This window comes from Numenius arquata, chromosome 11, assembly GCF_964106895.1.
Source record: "Numenius arquata chromosome 11, bNumArq3.hap1.1, whole genome shotgun sequence".
Classification (NCBI taxonomy): Eukaryota; Metazoa; Chordata; class Aves; order Charadriiformes; family Scolopacidae; genus Numenius; species Numenius arquata.
Genome location: NC_133586.1, coordinates 20,299,889 through 20,318,881, shown reverse-complemented (window position 1 = coordinate 20,318,881; position 18,993 = coordinate 20,299,889). Strand labels below are relative to the sequence as shown.

The 18,993-nt window shown below is 38.7% G+C and overlaps 1 protein-coding gene across 1 annotated transcript in view; it reads left to right on the top strand.

Moving 5' to 3' along the window:
* SCAPER (S-phase cyclin A associated protein in the ER) overlaps positions 1-18,993 on the top strand; it is a 159,893-nt gene that overhangs the window by 128,978 nt on the left and 11,922 nt on the right. Inside the window, exons 28-29 of the mRNA XM_074155466.1 lie at positions 5,577-5,814; positions 8,877-9,026. Coding sequence (XP_074011567.1) covers positions 5,577-5,814; positions 8,877-9,026 — 388 coding nt within the window. The remainder of the gene's footprint in view (positions 1-5,576; positions 5,815-8,876; positions 9,027-18,993) is intronic.

Below are 18,993 nucleotides of genomic sequence, written 5' to 3'. Positions count from 1 at the left end.
ACAGTAATTAAGATAATGTCTGTTTTGGCTGCTGGATGGCGAATGAGATGCAAGGCTGCCCGAACACTGGTGGTGCTTCTCACCATTTCCAACAGCCAGCAGATCCAGGCAGTGCTGTAAACTAACTGAAACTTGGGCTTGGAATTGCTAAAAGGCTTCAAATCATCTCTTTTACGCAGTGCTGTGATTCTTAGCTTGACAGCATGAATTATAACAAGGTCTGACAGGTGCTAAATACTTCTTTATACTTCTTTCATTATTATTTTGCCTCTTTATTTTGACATCTCTTTCTGAAAAAAATAATATAGAAGCAAAAAGTACAGATTATAGTTTTTAAATCCTAATAATAAAAAAACACCCAACAAATTACATTCTAAGCCTTTTGAAAATTCATGTTTCCATTTGGCTCCATGTTTTTAATCAGGAGTATGTATTTCAAATATACAAACATTACAATGTATACCCTAAGAGAGGCTTGTCTGCTTGTTAGCTCAGTGAGTTTTTAAAACAGTGTATTTTCAGATATAAACAGTTTGCTCATATTGAAGCTTGGAGAAATTGTAGTTTTATACTTGTTCTGCAGAGTATGCTGTTTCTCATCAAGCTGTATTGAATTCCTGTTTTTAATAAATACTGGTGGATTTTAAGCAGTGAAGTATCACTGTTTAGTATCTTTCTTTCCTGTGATGTATATATCCACATTTTTAAATTCCTAAACGTTTTTTGTAAGTAATAAACCCCGTACCAATTCCTGAGACTCCTTGGTGGCAGAAGCTGAAAATCATAATGGCAGCCTATAATGAAAATTCCCTGCATTTCATGAAACTTTTCTTTTTAAGATCCTGCAGGTTGTTTGACCGTAATATAAATATTTGCCTATTTTTCTGTGTTAAATATAGAGACTTGGTAAAGTTTGAGAGCCTGTCTGTTTTCCCAGCTATATAAGCCAATGTAAAAAATGCGGTGAGTCTTGCTTCCCTTCAGTGATTAATTGAAGAGGTTCTGGCCATACTGACTATTTCACTTTGGCAACTTCTTTAAATAGCAGAATTAAAAGGAGGGACATCCACGAGAATCTCCTCTCTTAACTTTAGTTACGTAAAACCTAGGTTTCTTGTATGATATTGTCATCTTGTGATTTTAGGGTTTTTATGGTTTTTCACTTCGGTCCGTGTCCTGACAGTTATCGCTGAATTTTCACCGGCATTCCCTTTGAGGTGGACTAAAAATCGGCTAAATGTATGAAATGCACTGCCGTACAGACTCGACCAAAATCACTCAAAGCAGCATGCACAAAGGTTCATGCTTTATTTTCCAACATCTCATATACATTCTTTTTTCTACTTTCTAGCCCACAACCAGTATGAATAACGTCTTTTACCTTTCTATTGTAAACGTTTAGACTTCAAGTGATTATAACTGACAGTTAAAACTGACAGGAGCCTGTGGCCTGTTCATACACACATAAACTAAAATACAGGCAACATCAAAAATAAATGTTCCTAACAGTTCCTTCAATCCACCAAACCTAGCGGACAGATATATAATTTTTTATTAACAGCTTTGTCCTCTGGTATAACTTTAAATTCCTGGTCTTTTCTGTGAAAAAAATAATGCTTGCATTTTGAGTTATTTTACAATTGACTTTTTTATGTATATTTTGATTCATTCAGTGCTCCAGAGCAGCACAAAATGGTAGAAGGATTTTATCCAGCAATGTAAGCTTTTTCATATGGAATTGTTTAAAAATAATGATGGAGAAAGATCTGAAAGCAAGCTAACTTTAACCTTTGGGAAAATTGGTCAATCTTCTCATCGCATATAGTCACCAAAAATTCTGTGAGGTATCATATACAGTAATTAATTTGGGGTTATCATTTGACCATAAGTGGTTTTTGTGTTTTGTACTGCTGAAAAAGCTACGCTTGAAATTAAGAAATCCTAGTTGGCAGAAGGAGCTATGCTCTCATGTGATACTGTGGAAATAAACATTCCAGTTGTTTGATTGCAGTTAGGCGACGGTTAGCACATTCGGGCTACTGCACGCTAAGAAGTAAATAATTGGACATCAGAAACTATTTGAAAGCAGGAATATTAAGGAGTCCACAGACACACGAAGCGCAGCCATGGGAGTGGGCAGAGGTGGTCCCAGAGTCTTGTGCAGCCACCCGGGTCCCTTCCATGTGCCAGCCGGCCTGGGAGCCGCACCGGGAACTCTGCACCAGGCAGGGCTGGCCAGACCAGGGCATGGCTCAGGAAGTGTCTCTGCCGACTCCACTCAAACACACTCACTTAAAGACCACAGAGCTTCAAAATGAAGATATTTGGGCACAGATTCCAGGCGTAGGAAAAGGAAAGTAATGCCATAAATTGTTGTGCAGCATAGCCCCACCCAAAGCACACTTAGAGCTCTAGTATTTTTTCCACTTTTTTTTTTTTATTCTTTACAGAATAAACATTAGAGTTGTTATGAGTGTTACAAACCACCAGCTGAATGCTTCTGGTGGTTCTTTCGCAGCAGGTAAGTGGCATCGAATCGTAATTTTAATCATCTTTTTTAATTCAGCTAGTCTTTTGAATGTTATTATATTTATTTTGAGAGAATCCTACACTGGTGGCTTTCTGAAGCGCTGTCGCTGCCGGTTTTGTGGCATGGTTTCTCTAGGGATTGTCGGGAGTCCAGCTGGCTATCACAGTATTAAACAAACACCCCAGTTTTGAAACCTATAAATTCAGACACATTTGTCTCCAGCCGACTCTCTACGAACGGCAGCGTTGTGGTGGAGGTCCAGTGGTGACCGGTGGTCACGGAGTCACTTGTGTAACAATGCAGGTACTGGAAGCTAGGCACGGCTATCTTGCTTTTATTCTTACTGTGTCTTACCTAAAGATCTGATTGCTTCTTCCAAAAATTTCTGAAGTAATTATGCAGTCTTGTGTATTTTTTGTACAGCATAGGTATCATGGAGATGCACCCAGGACATTAATCTTGAGGTAGCAGCAGAGGATGCTGTATGTAAAAGCTTTTTCAGTAGTGTCAAACATTCACAGGCTGTAAACAGAAATAACGTGGCCAGAAATGGTACCATGAATGCTAGTTTCAGATAAGATCATTCCTCACACGCGTGATCTAACTGATAAAAAGGAGAAGTGAGTTATCTGAGCAACTGCTTTCTAAACACGAAGAGGTGAGTGGCCAGTGATGGAAGCAGATGGGTGCTGCAGAGTAAGTGATGTACAACCCAAATACTGTCTCATCGTATTCACCTGGGCTCAGGGCTGTGAGAAGACCCCTCAGAGGCTGTGCAGAGATACTTCATAGCCTGAGTGCCAAAATAACCTTTCTGAGCCTCCTACATCTCCCCTCCTTCGCCTGCAGCATGGCAGGCTCCTCACAGTAGCTCTGCACACTCTGTCCCCCCCAGCTGCTAAGTGGTCCCTGCTCGGGGGCGCAACGGGACTTTGTGGGATCAGAAGGACCTGGTTATCAGTCTTGCCGTATAAACCATCCACGTGTTGCTCAGTTTTTTAGTGCCCACTCATGCTACCTTACAGAAGAATTGTATCCACGGGAAAATGCCTAGATACTAGCCTGCCAATTTGCTATTTTAACTGCAAGGATGGTGTTTCACATAACTGTTGTTCCTTTTTCTTTTAAAATATTTAGGCTATTTTTGGAGTTAGCCCAGTATTAGGACCTTATTTGGGACATGAAGAATGCGGGTTCATTACCCTCCTCTGCCTGTTTCTCTCTCTTTGGTCTAAGGAAGCAATGGTGTGTTGTTACAAACAGAAATTCTCATTGATGACATTGGTTTGGGTGAGGTGGTACTTTCTCACCTGCTTTTTTTTGCTTCACTAGAAAAAGTGAAAATGACAGAACACGGTGATCATCAAAACCTGATAGTTGCTGAATTTGTGGGTTAGTTGCTCCGTTGAAGACAAGTGTCTAGCATAAAAAGCAGGATTATCAGCAACCTAGGACCTGTGTTGAAAACTCCACCGGAGCAGAACAGAATGTGTATCAGAGCAGTGGAAGGTGCTTCTGATGCAGATTCTGAACAGATCATTTAGAGCTGTTCTAGTCGAGGAAAAGCTGCTTACTGGTTCTGGTCAACAGGAATATCCTGAGCCCTCTGGGTGTCCAGTCTTTTCTGTATTCAACTAAGGTCTTCAAAGTTACAGGTTTGTTTTTAGGAAGTGTTTCTTGTTTCCACTGCTTTCCCATTTCCTTTGCTTTTAGTTGTTATAAAAGGGAAAGATACCGTCATCTAATTTGTCCTTTCATAACATTTTCTCATACCGCCTGTCGTATTTTCCTTCAATTATTTAAAAAAATAGACTCAAACTTTCTAGTCTCTTATGATACTGACACTTCTTTCTTCCTTTTTCTTCTTTTTTTTTTTTTAAGATGAAAACATAGTAGATAAGGTAAAGACCAGATTTTGATGTACCATATTTCCAGTGTTACTGTTGACTGTATCTTAATATTTCAGTGTTTCCTTTGATTGCCAATATAGACTAAATGTATTTCCTTAATGGAGTTCAGGTGATGGGCTTGAATTACAACTCAGACTATATAAAACTTGTTGAATTATTTTATGTGCTTTATTTTGTATTTGCCTCCCTTCCACACATTATTTAGCCTCCAGAGTAGTGACAATCTCAATCTTCCTTAGTAGTGACTGTCCTGCATCATCTCCTAGATTATTAATAATGTGAAAAAACATGAACAGTACAAATCATGGAGGGATTATGTTAAATGCTTTTGGAAGTTTTGATGTGAGAATGGAAAGGGCATCCAGAGTTATGTGTCCTGATATCCTAGATAGCCAGAAACCTTCTCTGTTATTTTACGTGCATACCCAAAAGGTACCAAGGAAACCTAGTTTCCATTTGCACAAGCTGTGCTGGTTTGTCTCGAGCATTTCATACTTGTGCTTCGCTACCGTACAGTTTCCCATAATAACATCTGACTGAAATAAGAAGTAGTGTGTTTTGGTAACTGCTCAGCCACTTCATTCTTAAATTCCTGCAGAACTATTTGATTAAGATCATCTGGTCCTAATAACTTATTTCGCTACTTAGGTAGGCGGTTTGTTCCAGTGCCTGCAGCCCATCACCAGGGCAGTGAGCAGCTCCAGGGGGTTCTCCCACCTCTGCTGGCTGCTGTTGCAAGAAAGAACGATGGGTGCAGGGCTACTGACCCAGGACAGGGCTTGCTTGGAGCCCCTGAAAGTGCCCCCAGGCTTCTGACTGTAAAGCTGTCCAGTTTCTGCATGGTCTCGCTCTGCTGTCGTGAACCCATTTTGGGAGCAAAGACACCAGTATGGGGAGAAAGATATTTAAAGATACAGCTGCACTGCAATTAAAGAGCAGGAAACGGTGCCCACATTATTCAAAGCACTTTCTGGAAATGTTGTGGTTTCTTGACATATTAGGCATCAGGGTTTTTTTCCCTTTTTAGCAGTTTACTGTTTTTCTAACATTTGGCTTATTAGAAGTGCTGCATCACGGGCAAGTGTTCTCACCGAGTGCTGGTCTCCTCCTCAGACGGCTTAATGTTTCTTTTACAGATCTTGGAACATATTTGACAACACACGTCAGGACCCCACAGGGCTAACGGCAGCTCTGCAGGCGACGGATCTGGTCGGAGTCTTGCACATGCTGTACTGTGTTCTTTTCCACGGGACAATTTCAGACCCCAACACGGCAAGCCCTAAAGACAGCTACGCAGCGAGCACCATCCAGGTTGCCATTCAGAGTTTACGTTTCTTCAATAGTTTTGCTGTTCTTGATCTGCCTGCCTTTCAGGTAACAGATGTTTTCAACCTTTTGCTTAGTGCAAAAATGTTAATTATTGCATATACTTTTGGACTGAGTTTTGTTTTTAAGATTTTACTTATTGAAGGAACTTTCACAATTAAATGTTTAGGGTTTTTTCATGCTTAAAATTGCCAATTATTGTTATTTCCACTATATGGCTATGGCAAATGAATTTAAGGAAAAAGTGAAAAAGTGGACTGTGCATAATGCTGAATCCCATCCATTACTTCTATTCAGAAGACCTCACTTTTAGCTTAGTACTTTTTATATTTAATAAGCCCCAAAAATGTAAAAAAAAATCTTGGTCAAAAACATGAAATAACAATTTTTCTAATGTGAAAGGACTTGCTTCTATTATAACCCCAGTTTGCATTTTTCAGTGCTTTCAGTGGCCACTTGCATTAAGATTGTACAGCTGAAACTGAAAATAACTTGATAGCAATTTTTATTATCCAAGTAAAATTCTATTGACCAAAAATTGGAAACTTAACCTTTTGTAGTTTTTATTTATGTAAGAAACTCAAACAGATATTTGGAGTCTTGAGAAGGTAAGTAATTTCTTACCTTCTTCTGTGAACAGATTTCTAGTGTAAATGAACCATTTTGCCATGCAAAGGAAATACAAATACCAGTGTATTTCTCAGATAAATTGGCAAAGCTATTGTGTTGTTAATATAAAACACCTGTCAAAAAGCATTGCTTTGCAAAACACGTTTAGCAGCATCAATCTTAGACAATTCATCAGAATCGGTTTCTGTTTCATTTAATATGTAATTTGTATGTAAGTTGTACCACACACTCCATCTGAAATGCATTAAACTCAGCAAAAGCTTTGCATGGGTAAAGAATTTAGTATAAGGTATGTCTCCTTCAGTTCATGTTTCTTGACTTTGATTTTTAGTATGTTTAGTGCTTCTGATAGCAGCAACCAGCAATTTGTGTGTAGCAACATTCACCCCTAGAGATGCAGTTGCAGGATCCAGTCCAGTGGAGGGTTTTTTGCAGGGCACAGAAACAGTGTACTTATTGGTGGTTCTTTAAACCAACTGTTACACACACCATTAACTCCCATTCCTCTCTGTAAATCAAGGTGTATCAAAGTAGTTCACTTCTGCAGCTTGTTCAGCGCCTCGGTTTGAGACTGGATGTTAATGTGTTGCTGTAGATATTACAGGTGTACACCGGGGAGTGAGACTGGGACTGGGACAGGCTGAAGGACTGCTCCCCGATATCTCAAGAAACCACTATTAATTTAAAATACAAGCTTCTACTTACACTGTCTGTATTTATCCCTCTACCAACTACCGTTATACCTGGGCATTTAGAAGAGACCATCAGCGTTAATTCCCAAAGCCCATGATCTGCAGAAGTTTGTTCTACATAGAGTGGTGCAAGAGAGTAATTATTGCATAAAGGGTGGTAGAAAACTAACCGGCATGAATTATTTGATTCAGCTCATTGATGCAGGAAGTATCCGCTCAGCTGTCTTCCTGAATTGTAGGTATAATATTGGTTGTGATGGACAGACACCCTTGTTTAGCCCCAGCAGCCATCCCTTTCAATGCATTAATGGGATTTGCTTCTGTAGTGTTAAAAAAATCAACCTACACCTGGGGCAGTTTGCTGTCCATCCTGACCTTGTGGACTACGGCAAGCTAGCAGACAGCAGAGCCTAGTTTATGTCCTGTCTGATTATTATCTCTAAAGAATAGTTTTATCATGTAATAGTAGGACTGTAGAATAGGGTTTTTTGATTAACAGAAGAGGTCTGGTATTCTAAAGTTTGTATTAGCACAGATGGCTCATGGGTATATATTTCATTTAATTTGACAGTCTAAACAATTGAAAGATGGTAGCGAGAAGCAACGCAGGATCCTGAGCTGATATTAATTCTGGCTAAAAAGGAAGTATAGTTTCCTTGAAAAATTAGTTTAACTTTTATACACAAACTCAGGTGCCCTTTGACCTGTTGTTATCAGGAAAGGTTAAAACCAGAGTGCTAGGTCACAGCATGCGTGGACAGCACTAGTTAAATAAGGGTGGACCTAAGAACGTGGCATTTACATGATGTAAAGCAGTAAATGGTGGCTGTATTGTGTGTTAAATTTTGAAAATCGGCTAACTTACCAGAACGCTTGAGGTTCAAGGGGAAAAGTATCCACAGCTGAGTCTGTTTTAATTGTCAAGGGTCCTACTTTTGCTGGGTAGATTTGGAGCACGCTAAAACTAAACTATACTACAGCCTGGGATTTATGTATATGTACTTAACGCGAGCTACAAGGTATAAAATCAAGAAAACTCTCAAATGAAAGAGATTTTCTCACAGGCCTGCGTTGCTGTTTCATTAGAGTTAGTAGACTGTCATGCTCATTCCCTGTGCTTTAGTTTTCCCCTTTGACCTTGTGTCGTTCTGTCTGTTTGACATGTTTATTAAATAGAGGCTGTAGACTGCGCAGATAAAATCTAATTCTGAATCTCCACGTTACAGCAATTTGCCTACTTTTAAAAAGCATCCCAGGAAGCTTTGCAGCTGAATGTTCTCTCCGTTTGGATGTTTCTAACTTTTTTTTTAATGTTTGAAAAGTCATTATTTGTTATTAATCTTTGTATTCCATTCGGAGCGCAAGTTATTAATGAGAAATGCATTTTGCTTTTTTGCAGAAATGAAGATGGTTTGGTTTCTTTTGGTTATTACTGAGAAATATTATTAGCATTAAGTTTTCCTGGAACGTGTGATATATGTCAAATGAAATTGTCAACCTAATGCAACACTGAATGTCAACTAAGTAGAATCCAATTTTTCCTGTGTCCCTTTAAAATTTGAATTTATTCCTTTTTTTGTGGCTTTTAATGTTATAGTCCAGTTGTAAACGATAAGTTACTGAAAGAGGAGAGCTGATTCTGTCCCCCTTCAACTCATTGCAACAAAGAACATAGTCTGTACTTTACAAAAAAAAAGTAAAAAGGCGCAATTGATGTGTATGTAATTCACGAAATTTCTGTAACATGCTGTTAGACTCTAATTTCTGTTTCTTGGCCTTTTTTTCCAGTCTATTGTGGGTGCCGAAGGCCTGTCCCTTGCATTCCGGCATATTATCAGCTCTCTGCTGTGGTACTGCTCCCAGCATACCTGTGAAGGATTGCTACACGAAGTCATTATTTGTGTGGGCTATTTTACTGTAAACAACCCAGATAATCAGGTAAGGTAAATGGAAAATGGGATCAGAAGTTATCAAGTGCACATTTAGTCATGGATCCCTCAAGAAAACTAAATCCCCTCAATGTTGTTTTTGAAGCGCTTGGGATTCCTGTGAGCACAAATAAATGTGTTTGCAAAAGAGAAGCTGGAGTTGCATCTTAACACAGAAGCATTCATTTTATGTGGCCGTAAGCAAACTCCATGTTGTTACGCAGGCAATGATGCTGACATTGCATTGATTTTAACTGGCCTTATTCGCTGCCAAGATATACTTAGCAACTGATATTTTTAATTCCAAGTTAACTTGATGTCAACTTGATTAGATGGCTGTGGTACCCAAGTTAAACCCTTTCAAAGCCAAGTAAGCTAGTCTGCCATGAAGACTCATCCTCAAATGCCAATGTAGGCATCTCCCTGGTAGCCAGAGCGCTCATTTAAGTTTAAGCCATTCTTTTCCTTGAATCTTTTTAGTAGTGAACCAAGTACTCTGTCAAACAAAGAGTGGAAATTCCCCTTTAGCTTCCTTGATTGTTGTCCACTTTTGTCAGTGGACTCTGTGACCGCTCATAATGGCTTACGAAATAACCCAGACACAAAACTTCAAAAATATTTCAAATATTTTAGTCTTAAAAATCTCCGAGTTCCTTCAGCTTGTATGTAGCATCTCAGGGTCTATTGGGCAGGGCAGAAGTTGGCACTGGCTCTTTATTCATACAGTGAACCTGGCTGTGGATGTGTAGAAACTGCTTTACGGTGCCTGCATCTTTGGCATGATTCAGTTTAATGCTGTGTTTTGTGAAGTTGCTCATTTTGTTCTCTCTCCACACTTGCAACACCTGGTTCCTGGTTTTGTTCTGCTTTTGGGGTAGGAGTTTGGGATGAGGAGCTTAGTGCCCTCAGTTAAGCTGACAAGCAGAAGAACGAAGTGTTGCGATTTGTCAGCAAAGGTTTAGAGAAGAGCTGTCTGATAACGTTCTTAGAGTTGTTGACTATAATTGGAATGTTAGAATATCTTAAAGCTGACAATGCTGTCAGAAGTATATAATGTAATTATACAGTATGTTTCTGTGGCTTTGGCCACAGCCGGAGGGCGGATCCTGCAGCCTCCCTACCCTCAGGAGCTGGAGCTGACTGTAGGCAACGCTTTTTAATATGATCATTTTGAAAATCCATGTGATACCGCTGCCATTTTCCGATTCCCACTGCTACACAACAGGTCATGCTGGCATCCAGAAGTGCCAACAAACAATGTTGTCTTTTCTCTGCAGTTTAAAAATGTCTTTTCTGGCACACAAGTATAAACAGATGTGATTCATTGCATGGAGGACTTGCAACTATAAACGTGCCAGGAATAGCACAGAAGAGGGATTTCCTACCAGCGATGTCGGAGGAGCCTGCAGTGCCTGGGGCTGCTCCACGCTCGTGCCCTGGGGCGAAGGTCCCAGCCCGACCAGCGGGCACCGTGCCACGGCAGCAGCTGGCCATGGGGGCTGCAAACCGCCCTTGTCTAGGGACATCCTTCCCAGCTGGGGACTTTGCAGCCTCTCGGAGTCTTCAGCCTGCGTGCTGGGGTGAGGGCCTGTGCCATCGCCGATCTGCCTCGCGCTGAGTTCATTTTCAAGATTAAAATGTAGCTTCTGCAGCTCCCCAGAGTGGAGTTTAGGTCTTTGGTTAAACACCCACGGTATGTTAGCTCTTTTCATACACTTTGCTTTGGTGGTACTATCTCAAGAGATGTCATGGCGAGCTTAACTTTTTATGTCATTTCTGAAGTGGCATTTTGGTTTGTTTTGTTTTTTTTTTTGTTTAAAAAAACATTTTGAAAAACTGAAGCTTTCCTCGCTCAGGTACTTGAAAAATGTGGCGGAGGTTTTTTACTAAAAGGAAGTATTTTTTCTTTTACTAGTAGGCAAAGCAGTACGACTGGCTTACGGTGGTTATTTTCAGGTGCTGTTAGTGTTGTGACTTCCAACAAAGATATGTTGCCTTTCATTAAAAGGGAAGTGCTTTCTATTCATTCAGTTACGGTTTGATTTTTTTATTGTGTTAGGAGTTTCCAATTTTTTCTTCCATTGTTGATCATCTGCAGAGTCCTACTAAAAATAAAAAATTGGTTTCACAGCGAAAGCTTTCAAATAGTAGGCTTAAACTCCTGGAAAGAACAGCATAATAAAAATAGATACGCTAGACTTGAGCTATGAAAACAAATTTCCATAGAGCCTGATAACTCTTTTTATTTACTGTTTGAGCAAACTGTAGAGGATTCAATAACTGACATATTTCAAAGCAGATTCACATTATTCTTGCAGTCAAATGTACATTTCTTTTGAAATGTTTCTAGTTTAAATAGGTCTTTTCCTCTAACTTTCCATTCCTTATTATGAACCTTTGTATGTTTTTGCTCTTTTCAACTCTCAAAAGGAAAAAAAACCAAAGTTGTTTGGAGTTTTCAGTGTGCCTTTTGCGATTCCTTTGTCTACCTGTATCAGGAGATAAATATCCAAAATGGTGTACTGGAATAAAGAAAAAAAGGCATTAATTATTAAAAAAATTTGCAGTTTCCCAGTTTGGAGAACAGATAGATTTCTAAAAAGGAAATTTTACAGCCTGTCAACCTCAGCATTGACCTTCTGTAGTAGCACTCTGATTTAAGTAAGTGAATTATTACCACTATGCAGTCAAAATAATAAAAGGGCTATTTCCTAAATATTCCACATTCATAGAAGCAAATCTTCCAAGAGCATCCTATGCCAATCATTTAATGTAATATAGGCTTCTCTGGTTTTATTACACTATCTGTAAAAGTCTTTATATTTAGTTGAGTGGCAAATTGAAAAAGAAAGTTCTTTTCTCTCATGTAGCTTCAAGATTCATATTTCAGTGCGGTTTCCAGGAGCCCCAGGGCAGGGGAGGGCCTCCCAGTGGGTCCCACACACGCAGAGACAGTGGCTGGGGTCCCAGTTAGCGATTTCACCACGGTTGGCTTTTGGGCCGGGCCCAAGTGATTCTGTCGAGGAGGGATGAGGACAATGGATTCCTAAGGAACGCGAGTGTTTTGATAGAGCTTGCTCTGTTTATTTTAAAAATATATGCTGACTCTGCCCACATAGAATATATTAGTAATATTCCTTTCCTTTTTTTGTATTTTGTTTTAACATTCATAAAGCTTTTTCAGGGCAGCTGCTGTCACTGAAGAAATAAATCAGTTATGAAACTGAAAATTTAAAAAAGCAAAGAGTTTCTTTAATATTTTAAATGCTTTAACGTCATTAGTCAAGGCTAAACTGCACTGTCTGCTTTGTATCGGCACGTGAACTTTTGTTTACTACAGAGTTAGACAGCCAGCCTTTCACCAGCCAGGATTCTGTAACCGTGCCGTGGTGGAGCTCGGCGTTATTAGGCATCTGCTTTGCATGAAGTATGATCAAGGAAACAGATTCTCTTTTTTTGGCCGCCATTTAATCTATTAACATACGAAAACAGGTCCCGTGATACTAAAGATAGACATGTAGCGCTAAACTGCGTAATAAAAATAATGTCCAATCTTTGAATAAGCCAATCATACTATATCAGACTATGGGATTACAATTTCTAATTAAAATGCTCATGTTAATTAAAAATATCCTTCTATTTCATTACATTTTTATTCCTTTTCATTGTTGATTTAATTATTATAATGAACATAATGAGCATGTGCTGTCAACTCAGTTCATTTGCATATTATATTGGATAATTGAATGTGGCCACGTAATTAAATTAATGTGAATGGCAGACGATTTGGCTTCTTTCACATTGCTGTATTGGGAATAAAAATCTTTCCGTCTTCATTGCAGTTAGTGAATATTTTTCATTTGAGAAGTCATCACGAATCAGATCCTCGGACTCAGGATCTTGCCTGACAGGCTCCAAAGGCAGTTGCATTGTTCATTTGTCTTGCTGTGCATTTATTTAAGGAAAATTCACTTTTGTTCTTTCAGTCTTTGACACACGCTGTATTTAGAGCGCTCTAGAAGAATCTCACTCACTTTGGGGATTTGTAGGGTACAGAACTATAGACTTCGAATTGTTGAACTAACACATATTATTATTAGATGGCAAAATAAAATCTCTGTGAAAGAGGTAGGGAAAAGTGTATGCAGCTTTAAAAAACTTAACTATGAAATTAGTGTTTGTTGGTAGAAGTAAAAACTTCTCTTGGAATAAATAATGCAATTGGAAAAATTTGGATACGCAAACCGTGTGTCTCTGAAGAAGGGATTTCATCCCCAAAAGTTTGTCTTCCAGTTGGCTAAGTCTAAATAACTTATTTCTCTGTCACTCCAGACCTTTTATCCCTAGACACTTGTGTCCATAAGAGCAGTACATTATTCTTCCTGTAAACTTATAACTAATTGAAATGGTAATATCTAATAACCCGTATGTTCAAAATGGAAGCACACAGAATTAGATTTAACAGTATCATTCACTTATTAGAAATTTATCCTTGCTATCTAGATGGTGGAATATTTATTGGAAAAACGTGTTTCAGGCATACTAGCTAGCTCCAGTTAAGGCAATAAGGATATTTTGGGAGAAGAATTTCTCCTATCTTAAAAATACAAAACGTCACACAGCAGTATCACAGGTATAAATATAATGTTTCAAGAAATTAAAACGTTGTATGGTAGGCACAGTTATGAAAGGATCATGAAATTTTTGACTCATTCCCAGCACAAGAAAGCATAGTAGATTGTCCCCAAGAAGGACTTCGTACTGAGATTGTCTTTTCCCTTTTTTGTTAAATGATTGGCTTATAGTTATATTTTCTTCCTTTTTAGCATTTTTTTCATGTGGGAAGTCTTAGTTCTGTCATAAAATAGCAGTACACTTTATCCCCCAGTAAGTGTATATGACATACACCCATATGTATATTCCAGAAATGCTAGCTGTGGTTACAAGTACTGCTGGGTTATGAGGGACACTTATAAAGTGACTTTAGATTAAAAGTTACCTTCTGTAAGGAAATTATTTTGTGCTTTTGACAGCGTTACTGCGTATTGGGTTTCGGTATGTGGCCACTTTCCTCTAGTGTTAGCGTGAAGAAAGAAAAATACTTTTAAAATGGAAAAATTGTGAAAATCAGAAGTTGACAGGAAAAGTTGGAAGAATGCTTATAAAAATATTATGTAGAGTTTCCATATGGGTTGTTTACTAGAGGCCATTATTAAACTTTCATTATTTATGTTGCTTTTGGGGCTATGGAGTGACTGGAACAATTTTGATCTGGTAGGTGGAGTTTTTTCAAAATACAACATGGGAGTAAAGACGCAGGAATTGGTAGTTACCATATAGTTAATGTCCATATTTGTAAGTAAATAGTATCTGAAATGTCTTAATTCTGATTTTGTTAGTTTCTTTTCAGAGGAGGAATTTTTAGGAGTATGGGTTTCATGAGGCTGTGGGTTTAGTTCTTTAAACCTTTTCAAAAAAAAAAAAACAGACCCAACCTTTTAAAGCTTTATAAGTTTGAACAAAAAATACGCCTGGTAAATTTTCAGCAAGTGATTCATGTGAAGTTGTAGTCTTGTCTACCATTTAGGAGCACTTCAGCTTGTGAACAAAAAATGCCCAAAGGATTAAACTCACCAAGTTAAGACGGAGTAAATTTATTATTTTTTTTAATCAGAGTTAGGTTGATGGTTGGACTAGATGATCTTAAAGGTCCCTTCCAACCCAGACAATTCTATGATACTATGATTCTAAATGGAAACGGATCCGTAATGTATGCTTTTTCTCTATCAGCCATACATACTCAGACCACGTAAATTCTCTTAAATGAAACAATATCTTCACAAAAGACGTCATTCCTACTTAGGCAGCCACTGAAAAGTGGGGATGCCTCTTAGGTAATTTGTCAGACGCCTTTGTTGTTATTTGAGCTTACCAATCAACTTTTTCCTTTTCTTTAAGTATGATCTGTGACAAAGTAAATAAAATCCAACCAGAGCATGTGGGGATTGCATGTTTCACATGTCACATCCTAATTGTGTTTCTAACATTCCAAAATAAATCCCATAATTTTTTTCCTTTTGTGTTTTTTTAGAGGGTGCAGGGAAGGGTAATTTAATATGAGCAAAGACTTAAGATGAAATCAAGTATATTTAGTTTCAGTTCGTGGCTGGCTGGTTCCTGTAGGAGAGGAAGAGAGAATGTATAGGAATTAATATGAGAAATGAATGTACTTAGATTTATCATATTGTCTTATTCTTAAGATGTAAACAGAAAAAGAATAAACTCAACTCCCAATGTCGTAAAAGACAGTACTTTCAACAACCTTAAAATACAGTCCGCAACTAAAGCATAGTGATGAGGAGAGAGAACAGTCGCCTAGTGCGGCCTCCGGAGAGCGACGTTCTAATCTGATTCCTGGGTCAGGAAAAAAAGAGTTTGGTGGTCTCTGCTTAATCCCCAGTGGAACTTCGTCCGCATTGAAAAAACCACCCCAGAGTTTGGCATAATCCTGCTTAATAAGCGGTTTCTCCTCAGCTCAGACCTGGGCCTGGAACACGATGGGTTTGGCTGGTGGAGATGAGTTGGCGGAGCTGGACGCAGAAGCTTGCGCAACGGCCTCCGTCCCACCCAGCTCTCGCCTTTGCGTGAGAATTACATTTCACACTGAAATTTAAAACAAAGTCTAAAGCCTGCAAATATTTAATCAGGCCTTGTGAGCTATTGTCTGCCTCGCCTCATGTGTGAGGGAACTCCCTGTACTTCTCCCATAAAGTCGCAAGTTTTCCAAGGCTCTGCAGACCCCCAGTGCCTGTCCCCGACGTGGCTGGTCCCCTGCGGAGAGGACGCCAGCCTGCTCTGTGTTCACAGCGTTGGGCTCAGGCAGCTGACAGTTGTTCCGAGCACTTGGATGCCGCCCTAAGCCTGGGAGCCTGCAAGAGGCCCCCCCCCAAAAAAAAAGTCTCCCAAACCCATTTCATCACGTTCAGTTCAAGTAACACTTGATTGAAGTGATACTGAAACATAAAGAAAAAATAAAATGCATTAAATCTTGCAGAGGGAGTACTATGGAAAATCTTGCTCGTCTTCCTGTCCCCGTAGTGATGGGTAAATTGTAGCGCATTTTTTTATGGCAGAAAAGTACATTTTCTTGCTCTCTGTTTGAAGCTTTTTCTCAGCCAGTTCTGTAACGTGTCCAGTGGCTCAGTGTCTCACAGCCCTTTTAGTCGATGCTCAGATATTTTTCACAAAGCCTTTACATTTATTGGGGAAGCCAGAAGACAAAATGTACTAGTAATAAAAGTTCTAAGGCTGTATAGCTCACTTGCAAGTAGGGTTTTGGAGAGTGTCAGAAAATGTTTGCTTTTGAAGAGAGAAAATGCTCTGAGCGACACAAAAAGATTTTCTGTGTTTTAGACTGCATATATTTTAATTATTCACACCTTCTGGGCATTTTGACCCAAACTAGCTATGTTTTGAAGGATGATGGCAGAAACCTCTGCCAATAGTCTGTTTGGATTTCTGTTGACTAAGGTCCTGTTTCTTCTCTAGCCTTTACATCAAGAATTCCTCATTCACAATTGAGTTTCAATCGTGTAAATGAGTAGAGAATCACACCTAAAGCGGCACCTTACAGTTACAAGTGGCATGACATCGAAGCGGAGGATGTCACCTAAATGTGAAGATGATTCTTCAAAAATAGCACAGGGCTGCGAGGTCCAAATCTGATCAGTTCAGTGTTCAGAATAATACCTAAGGGTTTGAGACATGGCACGATAGTTTTGATTTGAGCTTACAGAATACCTTCTCAATCTGTTTGATGTCTAATAGTATTCTCCTCCGATTAAAAATCATTAGGCCAATACTCAAACGTGTAAATCTCCTGGTACATTGTTATTTTGGAAACATTGAAGTAATGATACCCTGCGGTTTAACAAGGTACTTAAATATATGATTAACACTAAGCATGAGAACAACTTCACATGTTTAAACGTTTATTTTTATGTTAATATGTTAAATGCTAAAATACTAGCATTTTTAATGTTAGGCTTTTCCTTAATGCCTTTTCTAGTTCAGGCATTAGACTGCTGTTTCATCCTGTAGCCTGGGTGTGTGTTAAATTCACAAATAGCCTCAGTGCATGTTACAATTGTTTCCATTCTCCTCTCATCACACTGTAATGGAGCTCATCTTTTACAATATCTGTTCAACATTATTTAATTATTGCTGAATTTAATCACTATATTCTTAATTTGTTATCTTTCAACTAAGGTGACTTGTCATTTTTGGTGACTTTTTTTTTTTTTCAAGATCTTTATCTTCATCCTTTTTATCTTCTTTATCTAGATTTCCCACTAGCATCACTTTTGATAAAGGTTTTCACATCTTTTAACTGCATCACTGTACTTGTATTTGCCATTGTCCTATCCTAAATGCTCAAATGGATGATTATACAAAAACTGCTCACGTATTTTTTTCTTGTTATGAATACACAGAGCACTACTGAATCCCTGCTGTTAAACCATAGAGCTAGCTCTAAAAGGACGATGCTCGTAATGTGGTTTATAGGAAGACTAATGTTATTTCTGAGCTCTGTTATCTTCTGTCTGAAAGTTTACATGTGATGTTAAGAAAATAACCACTGGGATTTTTCAAATAGACAAAATTCTTGTTTTTAAATTTGAATGTGGCGTCCTGGAACGTTGGTTTTGCATGGAAATGGTGCTCTAATTCCCGATAGCTGTTAGGAGGAATTTAGAACATTCTTTGCTCAGAGCCTTGCCAGTAGTGGAGTTTGCAAAACGGAAAGAAGAGAGCTTGACCTTAAAACAGAAGAAGAGCCGAAGTGGTGACATATTCTGCTGATTAAATGCTAGCAGTATGGGATCTGTTTATATAGAAGCAAAGAAATAATGCAGATCTAACTTTGAAGAGAAACTCTGGACTACTAATATAAAGACTTATTTCTTTTACAAAGTTATAAATAACCTGACAGCAAACAAAAGGATTTAACTGTTTGATGGAATACTGTAGTTACAGAGATTAGATGCACAGCATTTCAGTTCCAGTTCAATAAAGTTATTAGTTGTTTGTACAAATTGGAATTGACATTTATATCAATGATAAACAAATAGAAAAGAAACATTAATAGTTCCCATACCAAGAGGGCAATTTTAAGATCCAAATGTTTATAATGGCCATGCTTAAGTTTGGAACTGTCAGTCATGGGAGACAGTGGAAAAGCCAAGGAGCGCCCCTTAGAGAACCATTAGCCTTTTAGTCTGAGTTGTTCGAAGAAAATTGCATCTGAATGGGAAATATGTTACAGCAGAAGAACACGGTGAAGTAGAAGAGCACATTTTAATGCTTCATTTCATTATAAAAAAAAAAAAGGAAATCCTCTTTAAAAGGATGTATCTCTAGAAAGTTAATTCGGCTCACAGTGATAATCGCTGTATTTGTTCCTTAGTAGCTGTGGAATACACCGTTTCATTAGCAGCTTCTCCTCTCCCAGAGCTGGGGAAGGTTTCACTTCAGGAAGTTTTAAACTTCACAAAGTTACAATTCAACTCCCGTTTTCCTGTAACCAAGTTACTGTAATTTTGTCTCACACTTCATTTGATAAAAGAGCTATAACTTCTAATACTTGTTCAAAATTACTAAAAACCACCAGCCTGACCGTAGAGCACCAAGAACACAACATTGTGGTGCAGTTAGTCACACGAGAGTGTGCGCTTAAATGACTTGTAAGGTTTTGTTCAGATCTTAATATTTGGAGTTTTTTGTGGCTACAGATTTCAGTTCTCTCCTTGCCAATCTTCCTCCTTTCTCTGCTATCTTTAAACAGCAAGAAGCAACTTTTTCTTTCTTCCGTGGATGAAAGAAACTCCAGAAAGCACCCCCAAGTCATGTTCTTTCCCTGCTGCAGCATTTCCAAGCGAGCATCCCTCTTATACTGGGGAGACCTGGCAGCGTACGCG